The sequence below is a fragment of the Molossus molossus genome, unplaced genomic scaffold, assembly GCF_014108415.1.
Source record: "Molossus molossus isolate mMolMol1 unplaced genomic scaffold, mMolMol1.p scaffold_m16_p_13, whole genome shotgun sequence".
In the NCBI taxonomy this organism is placed as follows: Eukaryota; Metazoa; Chordata; class Mammalia; order Chiroptera; family Molossidae; genus Molossus; species Molossus molossus.
In genome coordinates, this window is record NW_023425348.1 from 59,808,452 (window position 1) to 59,827,989 (window position 19,538).

The 19,538-nt window shown below is 37.5% G+C and overlaps 1 protein-coding gene across 5 annotated transcripts in view; it reads right to left on the bottom strand.

Moving 5' to 3' along the window:
- PIK3C2A (phosphatidylinositol-4-phosphate 3-kinase catalytic subunit type 2 alpha) overlaps nucleotides 1–19,538 on the bottom strand; it is a 121,668-nt gene that overhangs the window by 66,591 nt on the left and 35,539 nt on the right. For all 5 annotated transcript variants that reach the window (XR_004959341.1, XM_036260136.1, XM_036260140.1 and 2 more), the window contains exons 3-5: nucleotides 11,735–11,838; nucleotides 2,437–2,594; nucleotides 114–234 (exon numbers count right to left, since the gene is read on the bottom strand). Coding sequence is in view for 4 of the 5 variants with exons in the window: in XM_036260136.1 (XP_036116029.1) it covers nucleotides 114–234; nucleotides 2,437–2,594; nucleotides 11,735–11,838 (383 nt within the window). In the remaining variant the exon portion in view is untranslated. The remainder of the gene's footprint in view (nucleotides 1–113; nucleotides 235–2,436; nucleotides 2,595–11,734; nucleotides 11,839–19,538) is intronic.

The following is a 19,538-nucleotide window of genomic DNA, read 5'->3' on the forward strand; positions in this document are numbered from 1 at the left end:
TTAAGACCCAATGTATTTTGGAATTACAAAATGAACTTGAAACTTTTCTAATTTAAGCTGTTAAAAATGTAATTTCCAATGATGTTGCTCAGTAATTAAATAAATAAACTTACTTCTGCAGCACTTCCTCTTGACCACAAACTTTCAAAACATAGCTGCCAACATCAACTTCATTCAAGTCATCATGCACCCAGCAAAGGGCTTGCATTATAATGATTTCTACAGTAGAACTCACTGTAAAAGAGTTAGTCATCATTTTCATTTTGCTGATTTAAGTCTAAGTATACATTTATTCAGATTGTATTTCTTATCATCTAAGACAGCACTATGCAGTAAAAATAAAATGCAGGTCACATGTATAATTTAGAAATGTCTAGTAGATACAACAAAAAAAGTAAAAAGAAACAGGTGAAGCTAAGTTTAATGTTTTACTTCATCTAAAATACCATTTCAACCTATAATCAGGAGTTTTAAATTTCTGATGAGATATTTTACATTCTCTTCAATTAAGTATGTGAAATCCAGTGTGTATTTTATACTTAGAGCACATCTCAATCTATTAGTCAAGTTTCAAGTGCTCAATAACCACATGCAGGTAGTGGTTAACTATATTAGGGCAGATCTAAGCTAAAAAAGCCACCTCCCTATTATAGACACTTCCAAGAAGAATGACATTTAGCAATATCTAGCAAATAATGATTTATATCACATCATAAGGGAAAGAATTACCATTTTAAATGTTTGACATTTGCCTCATAAATCTTCCGATAAAGAATAAAAATCTAACATGTAGGAAGTATTGTTCAATTACTCTGGGCAATAGCTGGATACTGAGATTACAACACGTTAAAACTAAGGTAACCTTTAAAGTAACCTATTTCTATACTTCAAACTCCTATGTTCAATTTAGAAGACATTGATTACATTCAAACCTCATGAAAATTAACAGCTTGGCAGAAAAGGCCATAAAACCTCTAATATAATGGCTACATTTCTGAATAGGCAAATTATGGTAATATTTATAATTTGAACAAACCATTTGTACCATAATATGGTTGCATTTCTTAACAGAGATGTGCATTATAAATGTGCACATTTATGAAGCACCAAATAGGCATTTGAAAATTTTTAAGCAATCAGATCTTGACATAGCCAAGTCAAAATCGGATACAAATTAAAACATTTGTTATCAGTGTGTAAGCATTGATGCTCATGCTTATTTCAATCAAAAGGTCTATTGTCTTTTTTCCTTTAGTTTTAGTATTAATTCTTACCGCATACTTAGATTTAAATGATTCCGCAAACCAAAATGTGAAATATATTTAAAAAGAATTCTTCCTTTAGAAACTAAAAGAATGACTGCTTATAATTGAGTAATATTTTTGTTTCAGATTATATTTTTCAAAGGGCCTTGAAAAGTACAAAGCTACAAAGAAAGTATCCAAATATTGGACACATTCCTAGTCATAACCATTAAAGAAAAAAAATGGCATAATTTTTAGGCCAAAGTACTATAGAAATAGAGGATCTTATTCTACTGCTGAAGCTCATTACAATAATGTACACTGTGAAAAGCAATAAACTATATAAAAAATAAATAAAAGTAGTTTTTAAACTTAAAACAAAAAATTTCCTACAGACTTGGGGATACATCTCTAGAAAGGATACCCATATCAAATTTCTAAGACTTATAACTAAAGGAGAAATAACTTCTCCTTAGAGCAGCGATTCAAACTGGTATGCTGTAAAAAATTTTAAAACGTGCAATTCCTGACTATTTAGTTAGAGGCACTGACTTCTTTCCCCTTAGATTATCAAATAAAAAAAGGACAATAGCCAACATTATAGCCAACTGGTATAAATGAATCAAAATTATAATTATTATTTTTTGTCAAATTTGCAAAAATTATATTTTTGGTGTGCCATAGAATTTTAGTAGTTAGGTTATGTGTGCCATGAGATGAAAAGGGTTGAAAATCACTGCCTTGGAGGAGCTTAGCAAGATAAATGGAATTTCAATCTCACTGACAGCTTTTTATAAACAACCATGCTTCTTGCCATAAAACAAAAAAAGAAAATAAAGAATCGGACTTTCTATTTAATTAGCTACCTATTTATTGGCCTTTTTATCTAATGTTTTGAGGCCTTGGCCAAGAGCCACTGATTAACCAAAGTTGCTCAGCATTTTTCAGAGAAATATGTACAGTAGTTACAAAGGTAAACTGTTTTCCCACTGATCCTAACCAGGAAAGTATTCAAACAAAATGTCAAGTTTTTGAAAAGGATAACTAATGAATGTTAAGTATTTCAACATAATTTTTTAAAAGGATACTAATAACAGAGTTGGTTTCTTAAGAGAAAGAAAATTATGAGCATTTTAAACATTTCCTCTCTAAATCAGAGCAAAACAGGATGGTTGGGGAACTATAAACCTACCATCACATGTAAAAGTAACCGGTAGTTGAAATCCTTCAATTTCAATGGAGACCTTCACGCTAGTATTTTCTCCACATATGTTTCTTTGCACTGTGACTGGACTTAACAAATAGCCTGGATTTGTGCAATGATCGGTATGTGGAAAGTTGGTCTTCAATCTGTTCACAAGGAAGAAGAAATTAAATTCTTTTTTTAAAAGCTGCATTTATTTGAGCCTTGAACAATGCTTTGCATGCTTACAGCTATTCAATTCTGTGCCTTTGTTCAATTCTAAAGCAGCTCATGAGAACTGCAATGAATGGAACCCTGTCAAAACTCCAAATACCAGCATTTGCCTTTTAAATCAAAGGACTCCAAGGAAAGAAATTAAGTACTGCCAGGATATCTTTGGTAACATTATCAACATTAACCAAGCACACACTGAACACATGGCACTAAATGAGGTGCTCTTCTTCAGATTCTTTGCTACATAATAATTATACAAAATGGTACATTTTTTACTAATACTGATAATATGGGTGATGCAGTACTACACTAACTGCCAGAAGAATAAAAAGTTTGTTGTTTTGCCCTGGCTGGTTTGGCTCAGCGGTTAGAGAGTTGGCCCAAGGACCAAAGAGTTAAAGGTTTGATTCTGGTCAAGGACATGTACCTCAGATGTGGTTTGATCCCTGGCCCTGGTCAGGGTCATGCAGGAGGCAAGCAATCAATGTATCTCTCTCACATAGATGTTTGTTTCTCTCCCTCCCTCCCTCCCTTCCTCCCTCTCTCTGAGAATCAATAGAAAAATATTCTTGGGCGAAGATAAAAAAAAAAGTTTGTTGTCTTTCAAAATTATTTTTTCTAAGATTCTTTTTCCTAGACATGGTTTCTAGTTGTTAGACAATGGTTAAAAAACAAACAAACATAGAAAATGGGTTTTATAGTACTATAAGGCCTTTATTTCCTCAAAGGAATGGTAAGAATGGCCCGTAAAAGTACCCATAGCATTCATAGATATTCAGAGGAACAATATAGTTTTTTTGTTGTTGTTGTTAATCCTCACCTGAGGATATTTTTTTTTTAGATAGAGTGGAAGGGAGGGAGGGAGGAAGAGAGAGAGAAACATCAATGTGAGAGAAGGACATCAATTGGTTGCCTCCCGCATGACCCTGACCAGGACTGGGGATCAAACCTGCAACCCAAGTACATGCTCTTGACCCGGAATCAAACCCTCAACCCTTTGGTCTGCGGGCTGACCCTCAAATGGCTGAGCCAAACCAGTCAGAGCCAGAGGAGTAATATCATTTAAATTTAAATACATAAGCATGGTGTATGGCTCATATCCAGACAGTACTTCTGTTATCAGAAGACAAAAGAGAGGATATGATGCCTTCTTTAAACTAAGGGGCTTCTTTTAACTTTTTTCTGGAGGTTAAAAGACAAGTTTCAATCTTCCAAATTGCTTTTTCACAGAAATGTAAATAGAATGAATACTGGAAGTGTTGTCTATTTGCTTCTGTAGAGATTAAAATAATCAAGTCACAGGAATAGAATAAAACAGTTTGGGCTAACAGAAAGAAAGGTTCTGGGAGGCAACAAGTATAACAGTTTGTGCACAACCTCTAGAGCCAGTCAACCTGAGCTTAAATCCTGATTTTACAACTTCCTAGATGTGTAACCTTAGGCAATATTATTGAATCTCCTTTTTGCTTCAGTTTCCTCCTCTATAAACTAAGGATTATTACTACTAACCTCATAGGGTTACTGTGAGAATTATGTGAATTAAGTAATTAAAACACTCAGAACAGGGCCTAGTATATGGAAAGTACTCTATGTACTGTCAGATAGATGAAAATAAATAAATGAAAAAAGTGAATGAGTAAATCTGGTTTCTACACTATGATCATGAGGGCCACAAATGATTTCATCATTAAAAAGAAATGAAATTGAAAACAAAAGGTAATGTAAGTAATAAAATTAAATTGATATTGGAAATGCACCCTTAGATGCAGACACATTATCTTCAGATATTTGATTGCTGACAAGCTTACTCCTCTGCCACACAATGTCAAGATCTTTATAGGACCCAGCCTAAGATTTTTTTTCTTAATAATCCTTACCCAAGGATACTTTTCCATCTATCTTCAGATAGAGTGGGAGTGGGGGAGGGAGAGAAGGGGTGGGAGGAGAAGGAGAGAGAGCAAGAGACAGATACACAGACAGACACATTGACTGGTTGCCTCCCGCATGACCAGGGATGGGGACCTAACCACAACCGAGGTACATGCTCTTGACCAGAATTGAACCTGAGACTCTGATCTGCAGGCTAACTCTCCAACCACTGAGCCAAACTGGCTAGGTTAAGATTTTTTTTTTATTCTACTAATTTTAAAGAGAGAGGAAGGGACAGAGAGGAGAAAAACATCAATTTGGCCTTCCACTTATTTATGCATTCACTGGTTGCTTCTTGTACATGCCCTAATCAGGGACTGAACCAACCTGGCATATCAGGATGATGCTCTAACCATCTGAGCTACCTGGCCAGGGATGACCTAGCCTAAGATTCTTATTGTTCTGCACATATTTGGTATTTTCTTGTTTTCTACGGTATGAATAAAATAGATATTCACAGCAAATCATATAATTAACTAATATATGAAGTGGTATAGAATTTTGCCTACAGTTAAGCAAGTTTTTGATTTTCAGAAATCTTTAACGATGATAAAAGGAAAATCAGAAATTCCTTATGACAGCTCAGAAAGCAAGAATTTATTAGACAAAAATTCCAGTGATAAAAACTGTATTCAATGAACTTGACTTGGGTAGGGAATAATTTCCTTTTCTTAAAATAAGTCCTTTTTTTAATACAATAATGTGAATGTACTTAATGTCACAGAACTGTATGTGTAAAAATGGTTAAAATAGTAAATTTTATGTCATGTATATTTTAGTACAAAAGAAACAGGTTTTTATAATGAGCCATTTTTCTCTCTGCTTGACATCATAGAAGATAGTCCAGAAAAATACAGTAATTTTCACTTTTTTTTTCTTTTTTCATTGACATTGGTTAATAAAATTTTTTAGATTTCAGAATACAATACTATAATACATCATCTATATACTGCCTTGTGTGTTCACTACCCCTAGCTAAGTCTCCTTCTATCACCATTTATCCCTCCCACAGTAATTTTGTTTTTCTATAAAATTGATAATTTCTTCTATTATTATGGTTTTGTCTGCTTTACAAGAACTTTGGGAAAAAACTAAAGTGGTAACAGATTCTTTAAAGTTGGGCTTTTTGGCCCGGCTGGTGTGGCTCAGTGGTTGAGCATCGACCCATGCACCAAGAGGTCGCCAGTTCGATTCCCAGTCAGGGCATATGCCCAGGTAGTGGGCCCAATCCCCAGTTGGGGGCGTGCAGGAGGCGGCCAATCAATGTTTTCTCTCATAGATGTTTCTATTTCTCTCTTACTCTCACTTCCTCTCTCTAAAATCAATAAAGAAAAATAATTTAAAAAAAAAGAAGTTGGGCCCTGGCCAGTTTGGCTCAGCAGTTAGAGCGTTGGCCTGCGGTCCGGAGAGACCCGGGTTCGGTACCCGCTAAGGGCGTGTACCTCGGTTGCAGTTTGTCCCCGGCCCTGGTTGGTCGTGTGGGTGGCAGCCACTCGATGTGTCCCTTTAGCGTCGATGTTTTTCTCTCTCTCTCTCTCTCTCTCTCTCCCTCCCACTCTATCTGTACAAAAAGTGGAAAAATGTCCTCGGGTGAGGATTAAAAAAATAAAAATAAAAAAAAATAAAAAATAAAACTCAACAACAACAAAAAAGAAGTTGGGCTTTTTGTTTTATGTTGGTAACTAAACACACAAAATCAAATTAAATGAGTAAACTGATAAATGCTGAGTAAAGCATTCATTTTCAATATAATAAACTATATAAGGTATTTTTATGGACACTTTAAGCCTACATAGCTTGATATTCTTAAGCAATTACCTGTAAAGAGTCTTTTTTAAACTTCGATTTTCTTTTTCTCTAAAATTTCCATTTCCCTATTACCAGCAAAGAAACAGCTTTGTTTTTCTTTTAAATATGTTTCTTTTGCTTTTTTAGACAGAAAACAAGGGACAGATAGAAAAATCAATGTGAGAAAGAAACATTTATCAGCTGTCTCCTGAATGCACCCTACTGGAGATCAATCCCACAACCCAGGCAAGTGCCCTGAACTGGAATCAAACTGGGACTTCTCAGTCCATGGGACAATGCTCAATCCACTCAGCCACAATGGTCAGGTTGTTTGTTTAAAGTGGCTCTACATTTTGGGAAATTTAATATCTTTATGCATACAGTAAAATCTTTTACAGTTTACTTTCCTACTATGTGTTTGGTCAAGCTAAAATTACATATAGACAGAGCCAAATCATGCAAAATCAAAAGGATGGAGAGATTAAAGTGAGGGGTCACAGGTCCTATTCCCAGTCAGGGTACATGCCAATTGGGGGTGTGAGAGAGGTGGCTGATTGATGTTTCCCTCTCTCTCTCTCTCTCCCCGTTCCTCTCTCTCTAAAATAATCAATAAAAACATTTTTAAAAGTTAAAGATAAAAATAAGGGCCTAAATGGAATGTCACTTTACAGAAAAGTATAGACTCAGAGTTGATTAAAATAAAATTAACTAAATGCAGAGGTGCAGTTATTGAAAACATATAGGCAGTCCTTGGGGTCAAGACACTATTATCAAGATGGCGGAGTAGGTAAAAGTGGTATCGTGTCCTCCCACAACCACATCAAAGTTACAACTAAACTACAGAACAACCATCATTCAAAACCACCTGAAATCAAACTGAATGGAAGTCCTACAACTACTAAATTAAAGCAGCAGCCACATCCAGACTGGTAGGAGGGGCGGTGGCGTGACGGGCTGGTGCCACACCCAAGTGTGGCGGATAAAAATCAGGAGGATACCTCGGCTGGGAAGGTCCTTCCTGAGGACTGAGGGGTCCCTGTCCCACACCAGGTGCCCTGCTCAAGGTTCCAGTGCCAGGAAGAGAAGTCCCCATAACTTCTGGCTGGAAAAACCAGCGGGAACTGAGGCTCGAGGAAGCGGAGGTGGCTGGAGCCCCAGGCAGCTCCTTAAAGGGCCCGCGCGCACGAGAGACATACAGGGAAGAACTGAGCTGTTTGGGGCACTGGAGTGAGGGCTGGAGAGGGGGCTTTCTCCGGGACAAACGTGCTGTCAGAGGCCTTTGTTCCTTTGGTGAGCCCTTCCCGGGGTCGGCAGACAGCAGCCATATCTGGGACTCCAGCAACCCGGCTCACACTGGTAGCCCTGCCCTGGTGACTCCCTGAGGCCCCGCCCCACCCCGCCCAACTTTCAAGCCCACCCAAGCTGTTGCCACTTGCTTAACCATAGGATTGGCCTGTCTTGGATCCTGCTTCAGGTTTTTCCTAAATTCTTTCAAACGAGCAGCATCTGGTCTCAGCTAGCCCCATACCTCTCGTTAAGTAACACACAGAAACAAACACAGGGAGGCAGCCAAAATGAGGAGACAAAGAAACAGGTCCCAAATGAAAGAACAGAACAAAACCCTAGAAAAGAACTAAGCGAAATGGAGATAAGCAACCTAACAGATGCTGAGTTCAAAATACTGCTTATAAGGATGCTCAATGAACTTAGTGAGAACCTCAGTGAACTTAGGGAGGGCCTCAAGAGCATAAAAGAGGACCAGTCAGAAATCAGGAATACACAGTTAGAATTGAAGGAGGCATTAACTGAAATAAAGAATAATTTACACAGCTTCAATAATAGAGTATGTAAATCCAAGGAGCAAACCATCGATTTGGAATATAAGGAAGCAAAAAATGCCCAATCAGAACAGCAAAAAGAAATCAGAATCCAAAAAAATGAGGATAGTGTAAGGAGCCTCTGGGACAACTTCAAGCGTGCCAACATTCGCATCTTGGGGGTGCCAGAAGGAGAAGAGAGAGAACAAGAAATCGAAAACCTGTTTGAAACAATAATGGCAGAAAACTTCCCAGACTTGGTGAAGGAAACAGACATACAAGTCCAGAAAGCACAGAAGAGTCCCAAACAAGATGAACCCCAAGAGGCCCACACCAAGACACATCATCATCAAAATGCAAAAGGTTCAAGACAAAGAGAGAATTTTAAAGGAAGCAAGAGAAAGGCAGCTAGTTACCTACAAGGGAGTTCCCATTAGGCTGTCAGCTGATTTCTCAAAAGAAACTATGCAGGCCAGAAGGGAGTGGCAAGAAATATTCAGAGGGATGAAAAGCAAGAACCTACAACCAAGATTACTCTATCCTGCAAAGCTGTCATTTAGAATCGATGGACATATAAAAACTTTCCCAGACAAGAAAAAGTTAGAGGAGTTCGTCACCACCAAACCGTTATTATATGAAATGATGAAGGGTCTTTTTGAAGAAAAACATAAAATGTATAAACAAACAAAATGGCAATGAATACATATCTATCAACAATGGAATCTACAAACAAAATGAACAGGTAGAACAGAAACACTCTCATAGATACAGAGAACATTTTGTTCGTTGCCATTTGGGAGGGGGGTTGGGGGAATGGGTGAAAAAGGGTAAGGGATTAAGAAGTACAAATTCATTGCTAGACTGACAAACCTCAAAGGGAAAGGGGTTGGGGGGTGGGAAGAAATAAACCAAAGAACTTATATGCATAACCAATGGACACAGACAATAGTGTGGGAAAAGGTGGGAGGGGAGCGGGAGTGGGGAGGAGGGGGTCAATGGGGGAAAAATGTGGAACATCTGTAATACATTTTACATCCAACAATAAAGATTAAAAAAAAAAAAAGACACTATTATAGAATATAAATATTAGATCTGAACCATATATGAAGAAAATAAATACAAGGCTACTGAAAATGGAAAGTCTAAAGTGTAGTTTCTCATCATATTCTAGGAAACCACAAAAGCAGCAGCAAAAACGTCTACTGGTACCTAATGTTCCTCTAAGAACATTCTCTGAACTGATAGCTAGTAGATACAGCAAGCTTTGTCAATTAATGTTGAGTGTGAAAGAAGAAAACAAAAAATGAAAACCACTGCCTGGCTGGTATGGCTCAATAGTTGAGCGTCGACCGGCACCGAGAGGTCACTAGTACGATTCCCAGTCACGGCACATGCCCAGGTTGTGGGCCCAATACCCAATGGGGGGCATGCAGGAGGCCGCCAATTGATGTTCTTCCTCCCTCCCTCCCTCTCTATCTGAAGATAAACAGAAAAATATCCTCAGGTGAGGATCAAAAAAAAGGTAAAGAGAAACAGTTTTGCCTAGCTGGTATTGCTCAGTGGATTGAGTGTCCTCCCATGGACTGAGAGGTCTCGGTTCAATTCCTGGTCAGGGATCATGCTGGGGTTTCAGGCTCGATCTTCAGTAGGGGGCATGCAGGAGGCAACCAATGGATGAATTTCTCTCACATAGATATCTCTTTCTCTCCCTCTCTCTCTAAAAAATCAATAAGAATATACTTTTCAATAACAACCCCTCCCCCCACCGTGGCAATCCACTTTCCCTTCTTTTTTTTAAATTTATTTTTCATCCTCACCCGAGGACATTTTTCCATTTTTTGTTCAGATAGAGTAGGAGGGAAAGAGAGAAACACTGACGTGAAAGGGACGTGGCTGCCTCCCGCATGACTCAACCAGGGATGGGGACAAACTGCAACCGAGGATGCGCCCTTAGCGGGAACCGAACCTGGGTCTCTCTGGACCACAGGCTGCCGCTCTAATTGCTGAGCCAAACCGGCCATGGCCACTTTCCCTTCTTTTGATAACATATCTCATCCCCCTAGCCACAATGTTTGTTGTTTCACTTTTTCCCTTCCATGGGTTTTTTTCTATCTAGTGCTGGCTGAGAGGTCTCCCTTTTGTCTTTGCTAGCAAGACATTTAGAATATGAAATCTAACCTATAAGTGGCTATATTTCCTGCCTTCAAAACACCATCTGCAGTATAAGAAAATGAAGCCAACATGCATGCAGAAAGAACAGGGGGAGAAAAGACAGACAGAAGGATAGAAAATGGGAAAGAGTCCGGCTGGTGTGGCTCAGTGGTTCAATGTCAACCCATGCGCCAAGAGGTCATTGGTAGTCAAAATATATCACTGGTTAAGATTTTTTTTTAAATTCTTACCCGAGGACATGTTTAGAGAGAGAAACATCAATGTGAGAAACATTGACAGGCTGTTTGTCTCTCACACACGCCCCCACCAGGGATTGAACCCACAACCTGGGTATGTGCCCTGACTGGGAATCAAATCCACCACCCTGTGGTGTACGGGATGATGCTCCAACCAACTGAGCCACATCGGCCAGGACAGGATTCCCAGATGTTATAAAAGCAAAATACAGCCCTGTCCAGTGTGGCTCAGTTGGCCAAAACATCATCCTACACACATGCTCAGGTTGTGGGCCTGATCCCCAGTGGGGGTCATGTGGGAGGCGGCTAATTGATGTTCTCTCTCATTGCTGTTTCTCTCTCTCTCCCTCTCCCTTCTTCTATCTCTAAAATCAATAAAGCAAAAACAAAAAAGAAAAAGAGAGTCCAAAGGGAGGGATCCTTACAGTGTTTGAATTCCCGGATCTGACTGTCACTTAGCACTGTCCCATCCTTCCTCTTTCTGTTGTATGGGTTTGTGAACCAATATATAACCTTTCTTGATTGAAACTAGTTTAAGATGGGTTTCTAGTATGCATAATGGAATTCTGGCGAATACAGTGATGTGATAGAAAGAAAACACACTGAACGAGAGGCAAAGAAAATCTGGCAGACAAGCTGAGTAAGCTTTGGTAGGAACTTTCCTGAGTCTCAATTTTTTCATCTATAAAGAATATTAGATTTAAGATTAAAATTTTCAAAATGCATTTTCTCACCTTTAGAAAATATATTTACTCCTCTAGTCATGCCTGTTATTTCTTAAGTATGACAGTATTTTGAATGATAGAAAAGTATGTGGCAAAACTAAGTGTCCCTAAAACAAAAAGAAGGCATATCGAAGTGTACTGAAACTTGAACGTTTAAGCCACATTTTCACTGGTTAATAGAATATAAGGGATCTATTGTGTGACTTCAATTTTTCTTCTAAATACTCAGAAATCTCACAGATAATATAGGTTCAACTGTAGTTTGTTACTGTGCCAATTGAAATTTAAAGCCACAGGGAGAAAACAATTAAAAATTTAAAATTTTTAGAATTATTAGCATTAAACTAATTTTCAAACAAGCATTTAACAAAAAATAATCTTTAACTTATAAAGAAAAATTCCTTACTTTGTAATGGATTGACAAAATGCTGCCACTTCCTCGTTTTGTACTTCAATTTCTTGTAGAAGAGAACTTCCAGTTGGCAAACTACTGGTCCCATTTGGGTCTTTCTGTAATCAAAAAAGTGTTTTTATTTTAAAAGTAAAAAATCCCCAAAATGCTAAGTAGCAAAATAACACAAACGCATTTTTACAAAAATAGGTACAAAGATATGGAGGTAAAATAAATCATATCAATAACAAAGTTTTAAATTACTGACTTCTCTATCCATACAAGTAATGCCAACTTAAGCTTTATTTTTAAAGTTCATTGGTTTTATTTGCTCAAAAGTAGAAATATGCTATTTCATGTATTGGTCAGTAAGAATGGAATGCTAAAGACATTTCCATTCAAAATCTTCGTGCAATGAACAGGAAGTTAATAGCTGAATGAAATTAAAGGACTAGCCCATTTGAGACTCCCCTAATAAACCAGGAATTCCAAATGCAGGGTGGGGCGAAAGGAGGTTTACAGTTTTGAGTACATGAAATACAGAGTTTATTCTTGTATTATTATTTATTAATCACTGTATTATCTTCCATACAAACAACAGTAAACCTACTTTTGCCCCACCTAAAATTCCAACAAAGCAGCTGGTTCTTTATGTAAGACGGCCTTGAATGAGTTCTAGGAGTTAGTGGGTATTTTCTATGTTAATAAACTTACGCAAACAACCTGATAGTCCATCAAAAGTTGAGTTTATGTCTGATCAAAATTTGTGTGTAACACTTAGGAGATAAATTTACCACCCAAGCAAAGCCAAATAGCAGAGTTCATATGTAGAAGCATTTTATTTACAACATAAAAATACTTAATTTGGCACAAATTTCAAATGTAAATTTCCATTAAAATTAGAATTGGAACATTCACAATTCAAAATTAAGTGAATCAGAACACAGTGTATAAATGTCAAGAGTTATAATGAATTTCAATGAACATTTTGTCAGAAAATTAAACTGGAAACTTAAGGCAATAGTTCCTTTAAGAATTTTCTTCTTTTATTTATTTATTTTTATTTTTTTAGAGAAAGAAGAAGGAAGAGAGAGATAGAAACACTAATGTGAGAGAGAGAAACATCAACTGACTGCCTCCTGCACGTCCCCTACTGGGGATCCAGCCGACAACCTGGACATGTGCCCTGACCAGGAATTGAACTGGGACTTCTCAGTCCATGGGACAACACTCAATCTACTAAGCCACACTGGCTGGGCAAGAATTTTCTTCTTTAAAACATGGCAGAGCCCTTTCTGCTGGAATGTGATATGCACATTTGGGGATGAAAACAAACAAACAAATCTTGAGTTCCAGAACATCGCATCTAAAAATAACAAAGCTTATGAGAAAAATAGTTAAGGCAGATTACTCAAAGTCAGTGTAACTTTATAATCAAGGCTCCAACCTACACAATAAAAAAAAAGTATAAAAACACTAGCACAGTTATGTCTCCACTTGAATTTGCACCTAGAATTATGGTCTCTGAACCTTAAACCCTGGAGCTCCTGCTTCCTGACTTGTGATAATGGATTCTTGAGGGCATTTGCTTCTAGCCAACCAACTGAAATTAAAAATATTATCTAGGATATATATTTCAACAACAACAAGGTTCTTAATGTAAAGGAAATGTCTTCACAGCTTCTTTGTCTGTACTAACTGCTTCACCAGAGAGTTTAACACTGGTGGAATATGAAACCAATCTTAGAGCTATTCATCCAACCACCATTTTTACTAAATAACACTTCTGCAGGATTTTCAGTGTTTTCCTTAATATTTTCTTATATTACTAATACTTTCTTCTTAATTGGGAGAACGTTTGTTCTTGATTGCTTTAGTAAGTTCTGTAATTTGTTTTTTTTTTAATCCTCATTTGAGGACATTTTTCCATTTTTTGTACAGAGTGGGAGGGAGAGAGAGGAAGAGAGAAAGAGGGAAACATCGATGTGAAAGGGACACATCGAGTGGCTGCCACCCGCACGACCAACCAGGGCCGGGGACAAACTGCAACCGAGTTACATGCCCCTAGCGGGAACCGAACCCGGGTCTCTCTGGACCGCAGGTGGACACTCTAACCGCTGAGCCAAACTGGCCAGGGCTGTTCTTGATTGCTTTAAAATGTTAATATGCTGGTAGAGATGTGTGAACTAATGCTACTTTCCCATTATACTGACATCAATCTTATATTTACCAATTACATCAGTTAATTTGTGATATAGAAACAAGCACTGAGCAAACAGATCATACTACTCTAAAACTCAGATTTGATGTTTCTAACAAATCCTTGGTCTGACACTTCAATCTAATCCAATCATGTTTCTGAGAACTTCCTAAATGATTTCTGTGTTCCAGTTAGCTTGAATCATATCCTGTTCCTTTTAAAAAAAAAAAATTTGTTTCCCTTTATTAATTTTTAGAGAGAGAGGAAGGGAGAGGGAGAGAGAGACAGAAACATCACTAAGAGAGAACATCAACTGACTGCCTCCTGCATGCCCCTCATTGGGGATTTGGCCCACTACCTGGGCATGTGCCCTGACTGGGAACTGAACTGGCAACCCTTTGGTGCATGGGTCGATGCTCAACCACTGAACCACACCAGCTGGGCTCCATTCCTAATATAACACAAATGAGCTATCCTGCCCTCGGAAACTTTGTCTTCATTACCTTCCACCCAAATTTCCCTCATAAGTGTAAAACCTATTCATTTTAGGGCCCAACAGAATGCCACTTCTTCTATAATGCCTTTTTATAATTACTCAGTATGAAGCAATTCTTCCCTCCTGGCATTTTTAAAACTACTTAGTCTGAACCAAACACCGTATCATTACATCCTGTTTAATATTTGACTTAATGTAAAAGCTCCTTGAGGATAAAAATCAACCCAGCAAGTGTGGCTCAGTAGTTGAGCGTCAACCCACGCACCAAGAGGTCACCAGTTTGATTCCTGGTCAGGGCACATGCCCAGTTTGTAGGTCTGATCCCCAGTGGAGGACATACAGGAGGCGGTCAATCGATGTTCTCTCTCATCAATGTTTCTCTCTCTCTTTCCTTCTCCCTTCCTCTCTCTAAAATCAATAAAGAAATAAAATATTTTTTAAAAAGATAAAAATCAAATTTTACTGAACTTTATATTTTTGTAGAACTTTTTATATCCAGTTCAGAAGGCACGCAAACCATTGGTTCAATTTGTTGAATGTTTTTCTCCCTCTAAACATAAGTTAAAATTCACTTACCACCTCACAGCCATTAGGATGGCTACTATTAAAGAAAAAACAGAAGACATGTGTTGGTGAGGATGAAAAGACAACAGAACCTTATGCACTGTTGGTCGTAATGTACAATGGTACAGCCAGTATGGAAAAACAGTATGGTGGTTTCCCAAACAATTAAAAATAGAACTACCATATAACTCAGCAATTTCATTTTGGGGTATATACTAAAAAAACCTGAGAGCAGTTCTTGAAGAGATATTAGTACACCCCTGTTCAAAGCAGCTTTTTTTGCAATGGCTAAAATGTGGAAGCAACCCAAGCATCCATCAACAGATGAATGGATCAGCAAAAGAAATATATACCCACAATTAAATATTATTTGGCCTTAAAAAGGAAATTCTGCACTATGCTACAACATGGATAGACCTTGAAAACATTATACTAAGTGAAATAAGCTAGTTACACACCCAAAAATACTGTATGGTTCCACTTACATGAGGCAGAGTATTCAAAAACCATAAAGTCAAAAGGTATAATGGTGGTTGCCAGGAGCTTGGGGAAGGAAGAAGGGGAAATTGCTGTTTAATGAGTATAGAGTTTCAGTTTTACAAGATGAAAAGAATTATAGGGATTAATGGTGGTAATGGCTGCACAAAAGTATACATGTATTTAATACCAATGAACTGTAATATTAGAAAAGGCCAAGATGGTAAATTTTGTTATGTGTATTTTACTGCAGTCAAAAATATATCCAGAAATTACTGAGCATTTATTAGATGTTAGGCTCTGCTGTAAGAAATTTACTAGTAGGTATGTATGTATTATTTATTTCTAACAAAGCCCTAGTAGGTGGGTACTATTATCCCCATTTTACAGATAAAAAATGAAGCACAGAGAAGTTAATTAACTCACATAAGGTTACACAACTAATATATTCAGTCAGAATTTCAACCCAGATAGCCCAGCTTCAAAATCACATCCTTAATCACCATGCCATTCTACCTCTCAAAAGTCTCTTTAAAAAACAACAAAAACTGCAATGAGAAAAACAACATGTGTGACCTTTGCAGGAGCAATGTTATAGAAAACCTCTATTTTTGCTCGACCCAATAATCACTTTTCCTTCTTTAACTGTTTAGCATGTTTCACTTATTAACAGATTTTAAATCTCCTTAGTGACATTTCTAGATTTTTAAAAAATCAAAATGCTGCATTTTCTACAGTGCCATTCACGAAATTAGTTCCATCCTTTCAAGCATGTTATAAGTTTCAACTGACAGTAACAAAAATAGATTATAATAACTAATACTCTAGTCATACATTAAGGTAATAATAAACTCTGGAAAGTTAACTCAAAAGTTCTGTCCACAAAGTAAAAAATAGCTGGGCTTGCCCAGGCAATGTGGTTCAGTGGGTTGAGCATCATCTCATGGACTGAGAGGTCCCAGTTCGACTTCTGGTCAGGGCACATGCCAGGGTTATGGGTTAGATCCCCAGTGGGGGGCATGCAGGAGGTGGCCAATCGATGTTCTCTCTCATCGATGTTTCTGTCTTTCCCCCTCTCTCTCCCTCTAAAAATCAATAGACAAAAAATAAAATTAAAAATAGCTGGGCTGCCAATGATTTGTCTCACACATTAACATTAGCGTGTTTTTTTTGTTTGTCTCCCATCTCTCTTAAAAAAAAAAAAAAATTTTTTTTAAATTGTACACCTAGTCCCTCAGCTCTCGTCCCTAATCCCTCTCAACTCCATTCAAACCTAAGCATCAAAGCATCTCTTTTCTCCACTGATCTTAACACTTTTATGTGGCGCTCAAGGCTTTCTATTTTGTACTGCAATTACAAGCACACACATCCTGTCCTTCTCTTCTAACCCAAGTTCTTTAAGAATGAGGTCTGCAAATGACTAATATTTGTAACCCTCACATTGGATAGCCTCAAATATTTTTCAAAGAATGAAAGAAACAAATGATAATCAGTAAGAAAAAACTGCTAATGCCATTATCCAATATACGGAACAAAGAAAGGTTTGTTGTGGAAGATACTGAGTTCTCAAGTAAATATAGTGGTTTTGGAAATCCATGTAGATGTTTGATCACCACCTATAAATATTTTATTCCAGAAATTCTATTCCAGAAGTAAAGATCTAGATTTGGGGACCATTCATCCAATTTCTGCAGTTTTCTACCAGGAAATTTATGTCTGCTAATTGCTGTCAGCATCCATCGGATCACTGAGAGGACAATAGTTCCATCAATAGGAGACAGTCTCTTTAAGAAGCTGAGGGACACATAAAGGATTGTACTCACTGGGAATGAAGCTAGGACACCTTTGTCTCTCTCTCTCTCTCTCTTTCTCTCTCTCTCTCACACACACACACACACAGGGAGAGACTGACTGACTGACTGGTTTTATTATAAGAAATTGGATCACGTGATTATAGAAGAGCAACAAGAATCAAGATCTACAGTTGGCAAGCTGGATACCCAAGAGAGTCAATAGTGTAGTTCCAGTCTGAATCTGTCAGGCTCAACATCCAGTAAGAGCCAATATTTCCGTTTGAGTCTGAAGGCAGGAAAAATCCCTGTTCCAGCTTAAAGACACTCAGGCAGGAGGAGTTCCTCTTAGGCAGTAGGGTCAGCCCTTTTGTTCTATTCAGGCCTTTGACTGATTGCACAAGGCCCACCCATACTAGAAAAGGCAATCTGCCTTTACTCAATCTACTGATTTAAACATTAATCTCATCCAGAAACACCCTTACAGACAAACACAGAATGTTTGATCAAATGTCTGAGCACCCATGGCACAGTCAAGTAGACACATAAAACTAACCATCATAGCCTCTCAACCATAAAGAGCCACGGAGTCACATTGCTGCAAGAGTCTAAACCAGTAGTTTTCAAGTTCTGTATTTTGGCGCCTCAAGAATACAGTACTGAACAAGAGAGAACAGGTAACAAATGTTAAAGACACTCAAAAACAAAACCTTGGGGGGAGTCCCTATGTTTAGAAGCTAGGCAAAGGAAAATGAGTTAAAGGTCATAGAAAAATTAGGAAGTATGTTTAACCAGGGCAACAGAAAAGAATTTTCAAAAACAGGATGTACTCAATTGCTGCAATCGAAGCAAAGGCGTGGACAGTGAATATGATCACTAGATTGGCAATTAGTATTCATATTACCAGAAGTAAGTTTCTGCAATATAATGGGAATAACAAATGACAGAGAGAGACTGTAAAGGCAGTAAGTACAAATTCCCTTTTAAAGAGTAACGTTAGCGCCCAGACCAGTTTGGCTCAGAGGTCAATGTCAGCTCTTGCACCAAAGGGTATCAGGTTCAATTCCTGGTCAAGGGCATGTACCGGTCAGGATCATGCAAGAGGCAACTAATTGATGTGCTTCTCTAACGTCAATGTCTGTCTGTCTGTCTCTCACCCTCTTTCCCTTCTACTCTATCTAAAAAGCAATGAAAAAAATATCCTCGGTGAGGATTAACAAAAACAAACAAAGAGTAATGTTAGAAAATACTTTGGGGAGACAGAAATAACTCACAAAAATTTATCAGTATATACTCTGTAAAGCAGTTATAAAAATATGGGAAAGCTTTATGCCTACAAAAGTCCAAGGTTAGTACCACATTACCCAGAAATTAAATGGAACACAATACCAAATTTTCAATAAATATACTGTAGACCTGGCCAGTTTGGCTCAGCGGTTAGAGCATCAGCCCATGGACCAGAGAGAGCCGGGTTTGGTTCCCGCTAAGGTCACATACCTCGGATGCAGTTTGTCCCTGGCCCGGGTTGGGGTTGTGTGGGTGGCAGCCAGTCAATGTGTCTCTTTCACATCAATGTTTCTCTCTCTTCCTCCCACTCTCCCTCTCTATCTGAAGATGAATGCAAAAATGTTCTCGAGTGAGGATTAAAGAAATAATAATAAAATTTTAAAAAATAAATATACTGTAAGCATAAAATATATGTATCAGTTATTATTCAAAACTTGGTTACTTTCTTATTTGAATTTTTAAAAATTTTTACCAAAAAAGACTTCAGTAACCTATTCAAATAGTGTACTACATTCAGTTATACAATAAAAATCATGTTTTCCTCGTCTTTAAAATTAAATAATAAACATTCTGCCAATGGGAATATAAATGTTTATAACATTAATATAATTAACTTTTAGAAAGAGCAAATATCCACAGAACTTTGCAAAACCAATTCTATGAAAATAATTTAATTCACTACTCAAATGTTTGAAATCTGCTCAAAATAACTAAATATACAGCTCTTAACTAAAAGTCTGATTTAAATTTAAATTGCCAGAAGAAGGTTTTAAGTAGAATTCCTTTTCCTGGTTTTGTTAACAAAACATCTGAACTAAAGTATTTAGATTATTATTAACAAAACAAGACACTAGAAGGAAACAGGAAGTAAGCTTGCTGAGTGAGAAGAAAAACACCCTTCTGAGTTTTTACCACAAAGCATAAAATTCTAACAGGAAATGAATATTTAAGTACATAAAGTAACAAAAAGAATAAACATTGCAATCTTACCCCCCCCCCCCAATA